Here is a 17,931-nt window from a genome sequence, read left to right as displayed (position 1 = left end):
GATGACCTATATGGAGTTGAAATCCTAAAGACTGAAGAGATGAACGATCTCAACTGTAGTTGAACGACAGAGTATTTTCATTTCTATATTCCAGTGATATACTGAAATCATTTTCTTTCTATCCCATCGTCAAAAATGTTCAATGCATTACAAAGACTGCTTGCTTTATCACTGCACAGACACATTCCTTTCAAATCAGGAATTGCTTTCATTAAATTATTTCAGCTTTACTGCTGTTCCCCCAGAGTGGCTTTCTCTGATTACCAAATCTACCACAGATTCCCATCTTAGTCTAACTCAGAGAACTGTGTTCTTTTTCTTCACAGCACTTAGCATAATTTTTAATTGTACATTTATTTGGCTGCTTTTACTGGTTTAATGTCTTGCTAACTCCTCTGTAATCTCCACGAGGGTAAGACTGTATCTGTTTTGTTCAGTTTTGCATTTTATAGCACATAAGCAGTGCTGGGAACATAACAGCTATCATTTAATTGAATGAATAAAAGAGAGCATAAGCAAAAGCTGGTGAGTGACCGAGAAGGAGAAAGGAGGAGGGACGAAGGGAGAAAGAAAGGGAGTGGGTGGGGGGAGAAAATCTCAGCCATACTAGGTATCACGGGGCATTCCAGTAAATCTCTCTGGGTCTCAGTACTTCAACTTCAAAATGAAGATGGTAATTCCTTTCCTATCTTCCTCCGAGGGTGTTTGCGAGCGCCAGAGGCAATTGACCATGGTAGTGTGCTTCGTGAATTATAGAGCCCTTTACAACATGGTGCCATTATTATTAAAAAAGAGAAGGAGAAGAGAAAAATGTACAATGTTAGATCGGCTAAGAATTCAAATTAAAATTTGCTAAAACTGAAATCAAACACATTTCGAAAAAGTAATGTGAGCCTGAGAAAACTACAGAATGTTCTTAATTACTTGGTAAGGACTTTTAGAACTTTTCCCATCTTCCTTAACCTCATTCCTACACTTTTGTTGACAAAGCAAAACTATTGTGATTCTTGAAAATGTTTAAAGTCTAACCATTTCCTCTCTTTGTTCTTACCTGAAAAGAAACAAAGAATACTGGACATGGATGAAAATGTGTAGTAGAGGTAAATATGGCCCCAAATCAACTGTTAAAAAGTAATGAAGAATATAAAGAGAAAGAATATTATGAAAAAGATATTACTCAGCCATAAAAAAGAATGAAATAATGCCATTTGCAGCAACATGGGATGGACCTAGAGATGATCATACTAAGTGAAGTAAGTCAGACAGAGAAAGACAAATGCAATATATCACTTATACGGGAAATCTTAAAAAATGATACCAATCAACTTATTTACAAAACAGAAATAAACTGACCGACATAGAAAACAAACTTATGGCTACCGAAGGGTAAAGGGGGGTAGGGATAAATTAGGAGTTTGGGATTAACAGATACACACTATTATATATAACATAAACAACAAGGATGTACTGTATAGCATAGGAAACTATATTCATATCTTGTGATAACCTATACTGGAAAAGAATCTGAAAAAGAATAGATACACATATACATGTATAACTGAAGCACTCCGCTGTTAACAAATGGAATATTGCCTGCCGTATCAGTAAACAAAGGATGTCACAGTCATCAGCGATTGCAGCCATCAGCCAACGGTGAGCTGTACACCGTACACCCAAAGCCAACACATTATAAATCAACTATACCTCAATTTAAAAAAAATACAAAGAAAAAGAAAAAGGAAAAAAGTTGTTGAAGACATTTACTTCCAGCTAACACCAATTCTTTATTTGAGATCAACTCAGGATGCCCTTGTATTTTAAAATATCAGTTTATTCTTTGTTTCCCTGTTGCTACACAGATACATGTGTATTAACATGCGAACTGATGACCTATATGGAGTTGAAATCCTAAAGACTGAAGAGATGAACGATCTCAACTGTAGTTGAACGACAGAGTATTTTCATTTCTATATTCCAGTGATATACTGAAATCATTTTCTTTCTATCCCATCGTCAAAAATGTTCAATGCATTACAAAGACTGCTTGCTTTATCACTGCACAGACACATTCCTTTCAAATCAGGAATTGCTTTCATTAAAATTCCCGTCACTTGTGTGTGGCGTTAACTTTTCTTCTGTTACCCTGTCTAGACCTAATTATCCTGAACACTATTTTGCATCAAATACGCTAGGAATTTTAGAAGAGAAGCAATTAGCTGCCTGGAAGAGGAAGCCACAGAAGCTTCACAAAGCTTCTTTGATTCCTTGACATCTTTACACAATCCTCAATCTCATCTAGCAGAGCACATCAAGGCTCAAGAGAAATAATGAGCAAGCGTGGACTATACAGCGGTCCAGAGCATAAGGCTCTGAAGTCAGACTCCCTGGGTTCAAATCCTGGCCTTGCCCCTTATCTCCTTGGAGACTTTAAGAAAATTACTTAGCCTCTCTGTCTCAAGACTTAAAGAGACTTAACCTGTGTCTCGAAATATTCCCTGTGTAAAAAAAAAAATAATCATAGTAGTTACAACCTCATAGGTTTCTTGGGACCATTAAGTAAGATGATGCTGTGGTGAGCGTAAGTAAAGTGCGAAGCACAGCTTGGCACACAGTAGTTGTGGAATAGACCATTCTAGTATGCGTCTCCAAATCTGCGTTCTCCATTTCTCTATTAGTGGAATGTTTAGCTAGGCTCATGGCCACTCAGAGTGAAGACTATATTTCCCAGCATGACCTGCAGTTAGTTTTGCCATGAGACTAAATGTTGGCCAATGTGATGTGATCAGAAATGATACAGGCAACCTCTAGGTCATGCCCCTAATGTTAAAGCCGTATCCCTGTCCCTTGAACCCTTCTTCCTTCCCAGAGGCTGCGATGAGAACACAGGGGTGAGCCACCTTGGATGAAGCGCCAAACTCTCAAGATGGTAGAACTACAGAAGACAAGGCACCCAGACCCATGTTATAATGGAGCCACCATTAACAACATCACAAATCTGCCAAACAGCCCAGACTTTTCCATTAGAGAGCAATGTATTATGTTTCCATCTTGTTTAAGCCATAATTAAAACGTGTCTCTGTCACCCACAGCCAAACTTATTTCCCAGACAAATACAATAAGAACTCTGTAAATATTAGCTCTTTTTATTATTGTACACTTGCAAAGATGTTGCTATCAGGTCTTGCTTCAGCCTCTGCTGCAGTGCCTGCCAGCTAAATCCCAGTCTAAAGCTAGAGTTTCATATTCCTTTAAGAGAGCAAAACCATGGCGACTAACGAAAAGTATTGCCCGAACCAGAAACAATGAGACAAAAATCACTTGAAATAATATATGCGGGCAGAATAATGTCACAGCAGCCTGATGCCAATGGTTGCATGCCTCCTACCGCTCCTGTCTTTTGTTCACATCCAGAGGCAATGCCGTCAACACTGGGGCTATTTCATATTTGCCTAAGGAAAATCCAGATGTGACCAGACCTCCTTTCCGTACTCTGAATACAAAAATGTGACTTTTTCACCTTGATTGTAGATTCTGTGTGTAGAACCTATTAATAAAAGCTAACCATCATAACACTTAGCCACAATAATGACGCGCACTCTGTTTCAAGTGTCATGCACTTAAACGTTGACAGTAACCCATGAGAAAGACATTATGATTCTGATTTTATACATAAGAAAGTCGAATCTCAGAAAGGAAACTTCACAGGGCTATTAAGTGGTGCAGTCAAGATTCAGATCCAGAGTTTTAGTTTTCCAAATCTGTTCTTTTCCCTACACCAGCCCCCCCTCATTGCCTCTCAATGTATTAAAATATTGCTGCTCAGAAAGAACACTGTATTTATATTAAGGACTGCTACTGCTTTCCTAGTTGTGCAAAGCCAGGCTGAACACAAAGTTCAGCCTCAGTAAACATGAAGGGTTTCTTCTGCCTGCCCTGCTTCTCCCACTAAATGGCGCCTGCCCAAGTCGCCTCTTATCACAAAGTCTTTCATGACAAATAATCCCCAACAGAACTGTTCCTCAACAAACACCACTATAAACTTTATAAAGCTTTTGATTAGTTTTCAAGTCAAAGGCTATTAAAAACAATCAAGACCATCCAAGAATTGGGGAAAAATTTCACTCAGATAGAAAGCTACTTCACAGAACGTAAATAAGGAACAGAATTGAAAGAACGCTCGACTAAATAAAGAAATCTTTGGACTTCCCTGGTGGTACACTGGTAAAGAATCCGTCCTACAATGTAGGGGACGCAGGCTCGATCCCTGGTCGGGGAACTAAGATCCCATATACCTCGGGGCAACTAAGCCCGCACACCACAACTACTAAGCTCATGTGCCTCAACTAGAGAGCTGCGTGCTGCAAACTACAGAGCCCACGCGCCCTGGAGCCTGCGCGCCGCAACTAGAGTAGCCTGCGTGCCGCAACAAAGAGCCCGCATGCTGCAACGAAAGATCCCACATGCCTCGATGAAGATCCTGCATGCCACAACTAAGACCCGACACAGCCAAAAAATTAAAAATAAATAAATAAATAATAAATCTTTTTTAAAAAGAAAGAAAGAAAACTTGCGATTTGTGTCGATTTAATGTGTTTAGAAATTGTCTTGGGAATTCCCTGGTGGTCCAGTGGTTAGGACGCTGCGCTTTCACTGTCCTGGGCCCGGGTTGAATCCCTGGCCAAGGAACTAAGTTCCTGCAAGCTGCACAGCGCAGCCAAAGAAAGAAAAAAGAAAAGAAACTGTCTCAAGGAGAGGGGGCACTGTGAAATATTGATGTCTGCAGATGATACCAAGCACTTTCCGGTAGTAAAACACTTGGCTCATAGGAACATACCAGGAGATCTCTCAAAGCCATGTGAACAGACAGGCAACTGTTTCTTATCTATAGTCTTAAAATCATAGCAGAAATTGATCTCATATGTAACTATCAAACCAACTCTTCCACCTGGGAACACCTTGAAATAAATATCATCTCAATTTCCTGGCCTGACAAGGAACAAGGACGTATTCTACTAATCTGAAACCCAAAGGATACCTTTCTTGAGTATCAAGAACAGTAGAAAGCTGCTCATTATCGCTAATTATTAGAGAAATGCAACTCCAAACTGCAGTGAGGTACTAGCTCACACCAGTCAGAAGGACCATCATTAAAAAGTCTACAAACAATAAATGCTGGAGAGGGTAGGGAGAAAGGGGACCCTCTTACACTGTTGGTGGGAATGTAAGTTGGTGCAGCCACTATGGAGAACTGTATGGAGGTTCCTCAAGAAACTAAAAATAGAGTTGCCATATGATCCAGCCATCCCACTCCTAGGCATATACTCAGACAAAACTATAATTCAAAAAGATACATGCACCCCGATGTTCATAGCAGCACTATTTACAATAGCCAGGACATGGAAACAACCTAAATGTCCATCGGCAGATGAATGGATAAAGAAGGTGTGGTACATATATACAATGGAATATTACTCAGCCATTAAAAAAAAACAAAAGAATGCCATTTGCAGCAACATGGATGGACCTAGAGATTATCATACTGATCAAAGTAAGCCAGAAAGAGAAAGACAAATATCATTCGACATCACTTATATGTGGAATCTAAAATGTGACACAAATGAACATATCTATGAAACAAAAACAGACTCACAAATGTAGAGAGCAGACTTGTGGTTGCCAAGGGGGAGGAGGATGGGAGAGGGAAGTATGGGGAGTTTGGGGTTAGCAGATGCAAACTATTATATATAGATGGGTAAACAACAAGGTCCTACTGTATAGCACAGGGAACCATATACAATATCCTGTGATAAACCATAATGGAAAATATGAAAAAGAATATATATACATGGAGAACTGAGTCACTTTGCTATACAGTGGAAATTAAACACAACACTGTAAATCAACTATACTCCAATAAATTTTTTTTTAAAAAACCAGGAGAGGGCTTCCCTGGTGGCGCAGTGGTTGAGAGTCTGCCTGCCGATGCAGGGGACATGGGTTCGTGCCCCGGTCCAGGAATATCCCACATGCCACGGAGCAGCTGGGCCTGTGCTCCACAACGGGAGAGGCCACAACAGTGAGAGGCCCGCATACCGCAAAAAAAAAACACAAAAAAACAGGAGAGAGTAGTGCTGGAGCGCTTTAGGAAAGGGACTTGTGGAGAAAGCAGGTACTCTGCCGACGCCTGTGGACGGTATCGGAGGGGGCAGGCCGCCATGAACCGCCTCCAAGATGACTATGACCCCTATGCAGTTGAAGAGCCTAGTGATGAGGAGCTGGCTTTCAGCAGGATCTTAGTTCCCTGACCAGGGATTGAACCCAGGTCCCCAGCAGTGGAAGCATGGAGTCCTAACTACTGGACCACCAGGGAATTCCCATGTAGTTAAATGCCTTTAAAGAGGCTTTATATTCCTGTGACAGTTGCCACAGTCCTAAAGATGAGGTGGATGTGCTTTTACATGGAACTCCTGACCAGAAACGAAAACTTATCAGAGAATGTCTTACTGGAGAAAGTGAATCCTCTAGTGAAGATGAATTTGAAAAAGAAATGGAAGCTGAATTAAATTCCACCATAAAAACAATGGAGGACAAGTTATCCTCTCTAGAAACAGGGTCTTCCTCAGGAAATGGGAAAGTTGGAACAGCTCCGACAAAGTACTATGACGATATATATTTGGATTCTGATTCTGAGGATGAAGACAAAGCAGCACAGGTGACCGAGAAAAAGAAGAAGAAACAACACAGAATTCCAACAAATGATGAATTACTATATGATCCTGAAAAAGATGACAGAGATCAGGCCCGGGTTGATGCACAGAGAAGAGGCTACCATGGTTTTGGAAATCAGCGGCCACGTCAACAACAACAGCCTTTTCCAAATAGTGATGCTGTCTTGACTTGCCTGGCCTGCATGACCACCCTGTGTCTTGATTACCAAAGGCATTTATCATACAAAACTCAGTATAGAGCAATGTTTGTAATGAATTGTTCTATCAACAAAGAAGAGATTCTAAGATACAAAACCCCAGAGAACAGGAAGAAAAGGCGAGGCCATAAGAAGATGAGGTCTAACCAAGAAGATGCTGCGGAGCAGGCACAGACAGATGTGGAAGAAATCTATCACCCAGTCATGTGCACTGAATGTTCCACCGAAGTGGCAGTCTATGACAAGGATGAAGTCTTTCATTTTTTCAACGTTTTAATAAGCCATCCCTAAATAGCTAAGTTGGCGTTTAGTTGCCCAGTACTGTATACAAGGCAAATATGGACCGTTAGATTCCTCCTGCCTACTCATCTCAAGTGACATTCTGAGTGGTTATTTGAGGAAGCGGTGTCTTATCTTTATCTTTTTGAAAAGAAAATTGTTATCTACCTTCATCCCTCCCCTTCCTTTTTAAAAAAAATTTTTCCCCAGCTCTGATGGGACTCATTATTCATTCTCTTTTTGATAGATATTTGGAAACTGGGGCTTTTTATTTATTAAAGCTCTTTAGAATTAAAATGTTCTGGAGTTACAGGTTAAAAAAAAAAAACAACCAGGAGAAAGTCCTGTTATCCACATGGTAAATTACTCAGAGAGAAAGGATGTGGAGATAGAATCAGTACAATAAGAAGTAGGAAACCTGCATTTGTTTTAAAAAAACAAACCAAAAAAAAGGATAAAATAAGGGGCTTTTAAAGATTATTACTATGACAATGAAAGGACAGAATTGACTTGATGGGAGGAAATTGGGCATTCATACACAAAAAAGATAATTTAAAGAGAACATGTTGCCCTTGAAAAATTCTTTAAAACTACTTCTGCTGCTGAATACAGGTACATACTAGTTTTAATTTTTATAAAGAGATAGCTGAAGTTTACTTCTCAACTGTCTCTAAATTGAATTTGTGTAAACTAAATAATTTTAAATGCAGCAAGAAAAGGAGTTACATGCACAGCAAAGGCAGTTAACAGTACTTAATTTTTCCCATTTACCTCTTTAGGTGATGCTTATGGGGACTTATATTTCCATAGATAAAGATTATTTCAAAAAACACTTTCAGCAGTTTTCCTAGTTATCAGTACATGGTACAAGAAATGTCAAATCACCGTTTCTTTGAAATTCACTGAGGATGAATATAAATGTTGTTTTATGTGCTATGATTTTTTTCTTAAATGCTTCACTGAAAATCACCACTGACATTTAATTGCTTTCAGAGTCCATAAAAAGGAAGACGAGATTTGTGCTGAGGAATAAACGAATCTGATCCATAAGATGCATGATCTTAATTGCACCCATTTCCTCAAATTGCTGGTTGTCTCTCAACATTCCTTTTACCCTTTTAGAGTCATAAAACTTCCAAGAGTGAGTTGTTCACATGGCCACGCAGAGTAAAAACTACATTTCCCAGTTAAATATGCAAGCTCCCTTGCAGCTAAGTATGGCCATGTGACTACACTCTGGCCAACAGGATGTAAGCAAGGTCATCGTGAAACTTCTCAGAAATGTCCTTAAGGAAAGGGAAACTGTCTTTTTTTCTGCCCTTGTCCCTTCTCCCTGCTGACTGGAATTAGGGCAGTACAATGGGAGCTGGTGCAGCCATCTTGGACCATGAAGTGTGACTCAGACTCTTCCCTTGACCAAACTTTAGACAGGCTCCTATTGTGGGGCCTTTAGGGACTTTCCACCCCCTCACTTGTTCCCGTAAACCAACCTCTTGCGCCACTCCTTCTCCCTATCGAAACCAATTCTTCTCCCTATCGAAACCAATTCTTGGAGTTTTTCAGTTGACGGGGACTTTCCAGCCAGCGGGTAATTTTCCAGTTGCCCGTAACAGGTATACGCCCTAACCGCCACAATGAACAAACAACTGTAACGGCCAGAAGGTGGGGCAAAAGTTCCTAAGCCAATGAATTCAAAAGTCACCACATTTACCCAATCATTGTGAGAATATACCCGCCCTATGAGTAAATAAACCTATAAAAAGTATGTGATTCCGCTTTTAGGGGTTCCCCATCGGCCTCCTGCGTGAGGTTCAGGGAACCCCGGTGCATCGGCTCCTAATAAACCTCTTGCGTGTTGCAGCGGCTCTCGACTCTTGGCGGTTCTTGGGCGAGTTGGAATCCCTCGTAGACCGTTTGGGTCTAACACTCTGAGGTCTCTTTTCGACTAGACCTCGTCCTTGGGCCCTGTCTTCAACGGGCAGAGCCCAGATTCAGTAAGAGTCCTACTAAATCAGTTTAGCGAGAATCCCGTGCCCCCCTACCCCTTGATATCTGACATCACTCTGGCCTGCCTTCAGTAAGAATTCTGTTAAGTCAATTTAGTAAGAATTCCCTTACCATCAATGTCTCCGCTTAAGTAATTTTCCATTAATTGACCCCCTCACCCTACTTACTGGCTATATGTCCGCAACTGCTTTTGCTGTATTTGGAGTTGAACCTGATCTCCCTTCTCCTACTACCACAGTCTGTTTTTACTTTTATTTTTTCATGATAGTCTTGAAATCTATGGCAATAGTCCCGAATAGAGTCTTCCTTACCATTTTAATAAGTGTCAGAATAATTTTTTACTTTAACAGGTGTTAGCCCATGTTGAAGAGGGCAGAACAACCAATTAGAAGGACCCTGGGCCTCGGATGAGCAAGAAGCCACCATTACCAGCCCTGGGTTGCCTTCCTCATGACTTCATCAAGGTAAAAAAAGAAAAACACCTTCTCTCTTACTTAAGCCACTGTTATTTTGATTTTCTGACGCTCAGAGCTGAACTTACCCTAATTTCCATACCAATAAATAGCATGTATACTGTTACAGAAGTAGAGAAGAATGCAAATCCTGCCTTTAAAATACGAATTGTAGAGAGTCTGGCAAAGATGTAAGTTATTTGTATTTTCAATCAAATTGACATATTCTTTGTGCAAGTTACTGTGAAAGTAGAGACTTTGAAAAATCCAATAAAATATAACTTTGCTTCTGTTAAACTAGAAATTAATTCATCTCCATCTCCTATGCCTTGCACATAATAAGTACTCAATGAATTTTTGCTGGATCTTGGAAATTATTTCCCAAATATAAATTCATACAAATAAATGTTAAAACAACACTAACATCCAATAATAATAGACAATGCGAATAAAAAATCCACTTAAGAGGGAATACAAATGGCTAACAATCACGTAAAAACACTAATGATCACATAAATGCAAATTAACATAGGACACTACTTTATCAAATTAGTAAAGATCTATAACAATAATTCTGACGTTGGCAGTGATATAATGTAACAGTCTGGTGAAGAGGAAATGGACACATTTCTGGAAAACAATTTTTCAATTTAAAGGAAGTATAAATCAAAATATGAATCATAATATAATAAAAAATTAAGACAGAAGATTTAAGAATAAGGACGTTCATGGAAATTAGAAGTTAAAATACTGCACATCCGTGTTATGAAATCTTATCCAGCTAATAAAAATGATGCTTCAAAAGAATTTTGAATGACATCAAAAATGTTCATTAAATAACGTTAAGCAAAGATAGAGGATACAAACTTACATATATAATGTGGTTCCAATTATGTGAAAATTACATGTACACAAAGAAAAGCAACAGAAAGCAAATTCAACAAAAGTGGAAAATATCTCTGGGAAGAGGGATCTCATGTGAGTTTATAAAGTTCATATTATATGTATTTTCTAATTTTCTATAATAATCATAACTACTTCCATAATGAAAAATGTATCAGAAGATATTAAATATTTCTTTAATTGTGAATTAAGAATTTATAATACAAAAATATTGTAGATATTGATGCCCTTTATAGATCCTAGTGCATTATTGAGTTTAAAAACTTAAAAAATCTCTCGCCATTAGAAGTTTTATCAATTTTAGATATGTGCGTGAAATCTTTACCAGTTATGCTTAATTACTCTGCAATGAAATAATGATTAGAAAAATTATTAAATGCATGTCAGCCTAATCTTATTACACAGTTAAATCAATTAAACCTAGCTCCTACTACTATAGGAACCTTCAGATAAACTGTTGATATACAACGGTCATATTCCTGAAATCTAAAATGTTAGAGGTGGGCTTCCCTGGTGGTGCAGTGGTTGAGAGTCCGCCTGCCGATGCAGAGGACACGGGATCGTGCCCTGGTCCGGGAGAATCCCACATGCCACGGAGCGGCTGGGCCCATGAGCCATGGCCGCTGAGCCTGCGCTCCGCAACGGTAGAGGCCGCGACAGTGAGAGGCCCGTGTACCGCAAAAAAAGTAATAATAATAAGAAGAAATTACCAAACGAGAAGTTCACTCTAATAGTTCTCCTGGTGTTTTATGGGGACAGTGAGTCTACGCTCTTGAGAAGGTCAAACCAATTCTGTTCTTGGTGGTAGTGATAAGATTTGAAAAAACAGCCCCACAGATCAAACAATTGTAGGGTATTAAGATATTGTTTTTGGCACTTGTTGGTCGCCCTTACTTGCCGGGTGAATGGATAATTCTTGAAATCGCTTCAAATCCATTTGAACCAAATATTTAACTTACCTGCAGGATTCCAAACAGCCAATTTAAATGCACTTTCCCCTTTTGTTTCTCCCTCCTTCTCTTTCTTCCCCCATCCTGCTGTAAAATGATGGAATCAAACCCAAAGACAAAGCCATAAGGTGGATGGCAGTTCCCAGGCTGATCTCTGTGGTCTCTTGATGATACTAACCTCTGGTTTGCTTGGTGGCCCGTCTCAGCTGGGCTAGCTGTGTGGAACGAATCATTATACGCTTGCACTTTGGTTCTCAGTCAGCATAAAGGGTAGAACAACATGAGGAACTCTTGTCAGTTTTTATTGTGTGAGAGCAACGCTTCAATAAAAGTCGTAATAACTTTGGATAGTGTTATACAGCTTACAGGTCAGAGCTTTCAGTAAATACCAGGCTAAGGAAATGTTTTCTCTTTTGTTCCATTTCTCTGACAGCTATTAGTAAAGCTGTGGGCTTTCAACAGGGTCGGAATGGGTGCAGTTACCGCAGAAGCATCCCAGCACAGAGGAAAAGGAAGCAAAATGGAATGAGAGAACCTCGGCTCTCATCTTTACCAGTTGGGCAAATTATTTAATCTAAGGTTCAGTTGCCACAGCTATACTACATTATAATAGTACATACACCTCAGGGATGACATGAGGATTAAATGAGTATCCATTTGTGAATTGAGTAATCCATTCTCCGGCGTGAGGAAGGCACTGGAGAGTTTGACATCTCTTTTATTCTAGCCCCCCTGAGAGATCAGATATATCACTCAGAAGTTAAAAGTGACCTAAGAGTGGAGTGTGAGCTCTGGAGCCAGACTGTGGGGAATGCAAATCACAGTTCTGCTACTTACTAGCTGTGCGATCTCGGGTGAGTTATTTAACTTTGCACTTCAGTTCCCCCACCTATAAATAGGGAAATTAATACTTCTTACCTCATTGGGAAAATGGAGTTGTAATCTGTCCCTTGCAATTGTGCAGAACCACCTGCTATTTCTTGCTATTTTCTATACCTCCAGATCATTTTGTTGTTCTTCTACAGAGGCAATGAAATACATTGAAGCTGTCCAGCACGTGAGCCACTACAAATTGGGTGAGGCATCAAAATCTCCTAGAGATGGAAGGACCCTGTGAAATCATCTAACCTCCCAGACAGAAGCCCATGTTCTACCTCTGATAGCTGACGGCTTCTAGTCCAACTCCATCTTCTCTCTTAGGCTATAAATGTCCTGCTTCTCCCCAAGATGGCTTATCAAGCTTTCAGGTGTATGCAGCTATTCCCAAGGCTAGAACTTACCAAGGTGTTGTTTTCAACACCAAAGGTCAGCAAACCACAGCCCTTGGGCCAAATCCAGCCCGCTGCCTGTTTTTATAAATAAAGCTTTATTGGAACACAGCCACATCCATTGGTTTACATATTGTCTATTGCTTCTTTCACCCTGCAAAGGCCGAGTGAAATAGTCACAACAGAGAGCATATGCCCTGTAGAGCCGGAAACATTCTCTATCTGGCCCTTTACAGAAAGTTTGCTGACCCTTGGTTTATACCATAGATAAAGCCTGATCCATGACTGCGAACTGTTTTATGTTTACGGACCCAACAAGCATTAAGATTGTGTCTCTGCTCACCTCCATTATTCTAACAATGAATACAGAGTGCTTGGCTCATAGAACACGCTCAACAAATGTTGATTACTCCTGAGTTCTGGGGGTTGTAGGATGCTTTTGGCTGCACGTAACAGAAAATCTGATCCAAACTGCTATAAATAACACTGAAATATATTATATTGCTTGAAGAATAAGGCCAGAAGTGTGGCAGGTTCTAGCATATCAGGATGCTGGCAACAATTTTCTGCCAACCTATTGGCTCCGCTTCATCATTGTGCTGGCTTTTATACTCAGCAGCAACCAGGACGACATGGTTCATTGAACCCATCCAGTGAGAAAGAGGACCTTCCATAAATTCAGGCTATACATGTCTGAGTGGGTCATCTTTGGTCTCATGTCCACCATCAGACCAATAATAATTGGCAGAGGAATCCCAGTCAAGGGACTGTCCTAAAAAAGTTAAGGGACTGTCCTAAAAAATCCATTGCTGGAGCTGAGCAAAACTGAGTTTTGGGTAGGGATGAAGAAATGAGAAATGTACGCAGTAAGACAACCAACAGAGTTCACCACTGACACAAGCCCAAGAATAGGTGCCAAGCAGAACATAAGGCCAGATATGTTTTCCTGCATTGTGGCTAAATGGAAATGACAGCCTCTAAGTGACAATATAGCCCACAGATGAACTGCTGAAATGAACAGTTGTAACAGGGAAGAACAAAATCTGACTCCGCGCTGGATCTGTTTCTTCTACTTTAACCTTTGCTCTCTGCTGCTTTTTGTTACTATAATCACCAAAAGGATGTTGTCTATAGCTATTAGCATACATAATGGCCTCCCTTGGGGAACCCTGCCCCTCTGCCTGAATGTTAAACTGAAGTAAAGTGCCTTTGTTCAGCTCACAGGGAAACATTCTGACCCTGCCCACCTGTGAATGGCTCCAAGAAAGAAGAAATAAACACATCCCCTCTCTGAGGCTGGCCAAATCAGGAGATGTTTTGCAAGACTTATGGCCTTTTTATATTACTTCCTCACCTCCTCCCCCTCTCTGTTCTATAAAAGAAACTGGCATCCAGACCCCGATAACATGGTACTCTGGGACATTAGTCCGCCATCTTCTCAGATGCCCAGCTTTCCAAATAAAGTCGTCTTCCTTGCCTCAACACCTCGTCTCCCGATTTATTGGCCTGTTGTGCGGCGAGCAGAGTGAGCTTGGACTCGGTAACATAGTCACTTATAAGTTGAAGATTTCTTATATATAGCCCAATACCACAAAGTAGACATTGAACAGTATTTGGTTTTAGGTGTGAAAAATCAAGTAGGGTAAGAATTTTTTAATGAGGCTTTTTTTGGAGTAGATACTATGCGGCATGTATTCATATTTGTTAGGCTGAGTTCTTCCAAAGTTAGAAAAACCTAAGGAACAAAATGATCAATAAAGATTTTTATTTTGTTGTTCCAAACGGTCGGTATTTTTTTCCATTTGCAATTACTGTTGATAGCTCAGTTTTCTTTGCATCAGTTCCTCCCTCTTTCTTCATTGCATTAAAGCCATCAACATCTAAGTGATTTGTTCTTCACAGAGAATATCTTAAGAACTTACTTTCTAATAGTTGAAACCTGTGTCTAGATATCTCCTACCTCTTTTTCCTTCTTAGTCGGAAGGAGAAGAATAAATATATTTGAGCCTCTTGGATCAACCTAGAATGCTTTGGTAGTTGGCAAATGTCTCTTCCCAGCCTACAATTCATGCCTGGAGGTAATTATCAGACTTTTCACGTGCCTTCGGGTGCAGAGCACCTTTAGAAGCACCTAGAGGTCAGTCCCACTGAAACCGAGCAGGACTCTGTGGGGCTCCTGGGCACGGAAAGCCTTTCAGAAACAGTTGCTAATCAGGGAAGGGAGGGGATGCAGAGACAGTTCAAAGACACAATAGTGCAGCCTTGGGGCAGGGTCGTGGTTCCCCCTAAAGGGATACACATAACAATATCTTTGAGCTGTTCTGCAGAACTGAAACCCCCACCAAATGGAAGATGTTAACTACTTGATGAAGCACTCTTCATTCCAGAGAAGGTCACAGTTCACCCATCATCACCTGCCTCCAGATAATCTCTGGATTGAAGGAATGCAGGCCTTGCACGCACCCTGCTCCTTATCAGCAACCCAGCCCCCCGATTATAAAACTCCTCACAAACCCCCTACCCTCACCCCCTGCATTGGGACACAGTTTTGAGGGCGTTAGCCCCTTGTGCCCCCCTCTGCAATAAAGCTATTCTTTTCTACCTCACCCAAAACTCTGTCTCCGCGATTTAATTAGGTGTCGGAGTACAGAGGCCAGAGGCCAGATTCGGCTTCACCACCGTAATTAATGCCACACAGTAGCTATAAGGACTGTGGAGCACAGCTGGGCAACAGGCCTAAAATGTTGATTCAATACCATTTTTACACTCTTTCATTGTTCTATTTTCCTTATCTCTAAGGACAACCTACTCAAGCAAATAAATATACAAACAAACAAGAAATCCACTGCTTCCCGAACTCCAATGTACTAGAGTTTTCCAGATCAGTTTCTTCTTAGTAATCATCATAATTCTTAAAAATTTTCTTTGGCTTCCACTTCCTTCTGAAACTTACTAGCGGAATCTGAAGGCAAATTTGTGGGTCACGGTAAACAGCTGAAACACAGTTGATCTATACTTGCCAATGTCAAAATCCTGTTCCCATTTCAAGGCTCAGCTCAAATGTTAGCTCTTCTGTGAAACCATTCCTTCAATTTCTATCTTATCCATAAATAGCTTACTTATTCCTCCAGACTCCCACAAAATATCAACCTACACCTCTGTAGCATAGTGAAAACAATGGTTGTAATAGCTAGCACGAATGTTTACAGTTGCAGTAAAATCTGCTACACCATAAATTCTTTGTGTTGATGATTTTGGAGGATATTGAGGAAAATGGACTAAGTTCACTGACTGGTCTGACAAATCTCCTGGTTGGGCTTTTGAGAAGCTAACTCAGAGATGTAGATACCTGTGCAAGTGATTTATGAAATGCTCTCAGGAGGAATCTATAAGGAGGTAGGGGAGGCAGGAAAGGGAAGAGAAGGGGGACTAGGGAAGACTGTGATTTTTACCTGAAGGCCAGTCTCAGCATGGTCCCATGGGGAGCTCTGAAGCAGAAGTTGCACTGTGCAGTCGGTCTTGCGTTCAGGCAAGGGTTTCTGTACCCATCAGCCATTGGCCCGGGGCGGACCAGTAGGGACAGAAACTCAAGTTTATCTGGCATTTGTGGCTCTCTACTCCTATGGGCAACTCCAGCCACCCAAAGGCAGTCCTCTAAAGAAGGTAGTAGGTGCCAGTCTTTAGAAGTAAAGCACGTGAAAACTGGGAGATGAGAGCACAGATCCAACAAAGGGGCTCAAAAGGATCGGAGTGGAGCACTGATGGTATTCACAACAACTCATAAATCAAGAGCAATACAAACCAACAATAAGCCTAATGATGTCAGCCAGCGATTATTAAGTGCTTACTGTAGGCCAGCCTTGTTCTAAGCTCTTGGTAATATTAGCTTATTTAATCCTTACAACAGCCTAATGAGGTAGCTAATGTTATTATTTCTGTTTTGTCAAATGAGGAATCTAGATCTATGGAGGCAACTAGTCTAAAGTGACACGAAGACTTCATGGTGTAACTAAGATTTGAATCAACGAACGTAGATGGGTGATTCAACAGCAACGCACTCTAAACCCATGCCACCCACTTCGGCGTGGCTTCTCAATACAGGAAGCTGTGAAGAGTGGCAGAGCCTTGAGTCATTTGGCCTGGGCTCCTGTCTTGGTAGCTCAGAACAAAATGAGACAACGCATCTAACACAGTTAGTGCAGAAAAAAACTGCATGAACTAAATATTAGTCAGTGTTGTTATGAAAGAAGGGAACAAGACATTGCCACTTTCAAAAAAAAAATCTATTTTCTATAAAAGTATCTCTTAGATCTGTAAAAAGCCTTTCTTCTGCTCTCCTCTAAATGTTTAAAAGAATCAGGAAATCAACAGCTTTATTCTTGAGAGCTCTGTTGTATATGACACAATTGTTAAAGAGAATAAGGAAAGAAGGCAAGGGAAGATAGAGAAAAAGGAAGCAGGAGTGTAATAGATTATTACTAATAGCTATTGAGAATGACAGGAACAAATATTCTGAACAAAGTCCTGTTCATTGTACTTCAGTCTTTCCTGGGATCTGGTTATTAAATTGCTTTTTCCTAAACAGGGTGATTTTGAATTCACCTGAGAATGTTATCAATAATTTTCTGTACCTTGCCCCCCATAAACAATATAACTTTTTGCAGCGCATTAGAAAATGTAGTCACTTTTCATGACTGGACTACCAATGCCAAAAATATTACTGATTTCTTGAAAATCATTAACTGCATTTCATTGCCACCTGAATTCTAAGCACAGGAAAAGTGCAATAATTTTAATCAAAGCCTTTAAGATTGGCGGAATACCTTGAAATGATGGAAATAAAAATTCTGAGCTCTTCACTATGAAATGAGAATCAATCAAGAATATTTCAATATCTTTCCAATTCTAAGGACCCTAGTTGCTTTAGGCACGTTGAATATTTTTGCAACATGTGAAGATAATCTTATGATGAGTTTTCTCCTCAAGTAAAACAAACGTAAGCTTCTGATTGCAGTTTTGGTAGACACGCGATATACAAAAGCTACACGTTGCACAGGAGTAGGCAGTGACCGAGGAGGGAACTCTGTTTATCTTTGCTCCTCTACTCAGAGTTGAGACGTAATAACCAAATAAATATATACATATAT

At 40.3% G+C, this 17,931-nt stretch overlaps 2 protein-coding genes across 3 annotated transcripts in view; one reads left to right on the top strand and one right to left on the bottom strand.

Annotated features, from left to right (window-relative positions):
- Window positions 1–17,931, bottom strand: part of SYTL5 (synaptotagmin like 5) — a 100,350-nt gene that overhangs the window by 78,628 nt on the left and 3,791 nt on the right. The window lies entirely within an intron of this gene.
- Window positions 6,216–6,896, top strand: LOC112412843 (E2F-associated phosphoprotein-like). Its single transcript, XM_024764571.1, has 3 exons — window positions 6,216–6,286; window positions 6,427–6,706; window positions 6,825–6,896. Exons 1-3 carry the CDS (start codon window positions 6,216–6,218, stop codon window positions 6,894–6,896), a joined length of 423 nt encoding a protein of 140 aa, XP_024620339.1.

This window comes from Neophocaena asiaeorientalis, unplaced genomic scaffold, assembly GCF_003031525.2.
Source record: "Neophocaena asiaeorientalis asiaeorientalis breed wild unplaced genomic scaffold, Neophocaena_asiaeorientalis_V1.1 scaffold870, whole genome shotgun sequence".
NCBI classification, from domain to species: Eukaryota; Metazoa; Chordata; class Mammalia; order Artiodactyla; family Phocoenidae; genus Neophocaena; species Neophocaena asiaeorientalis.
This window is presented reverse-complemented; position numbering and strand designations above follow the sequence as displayed.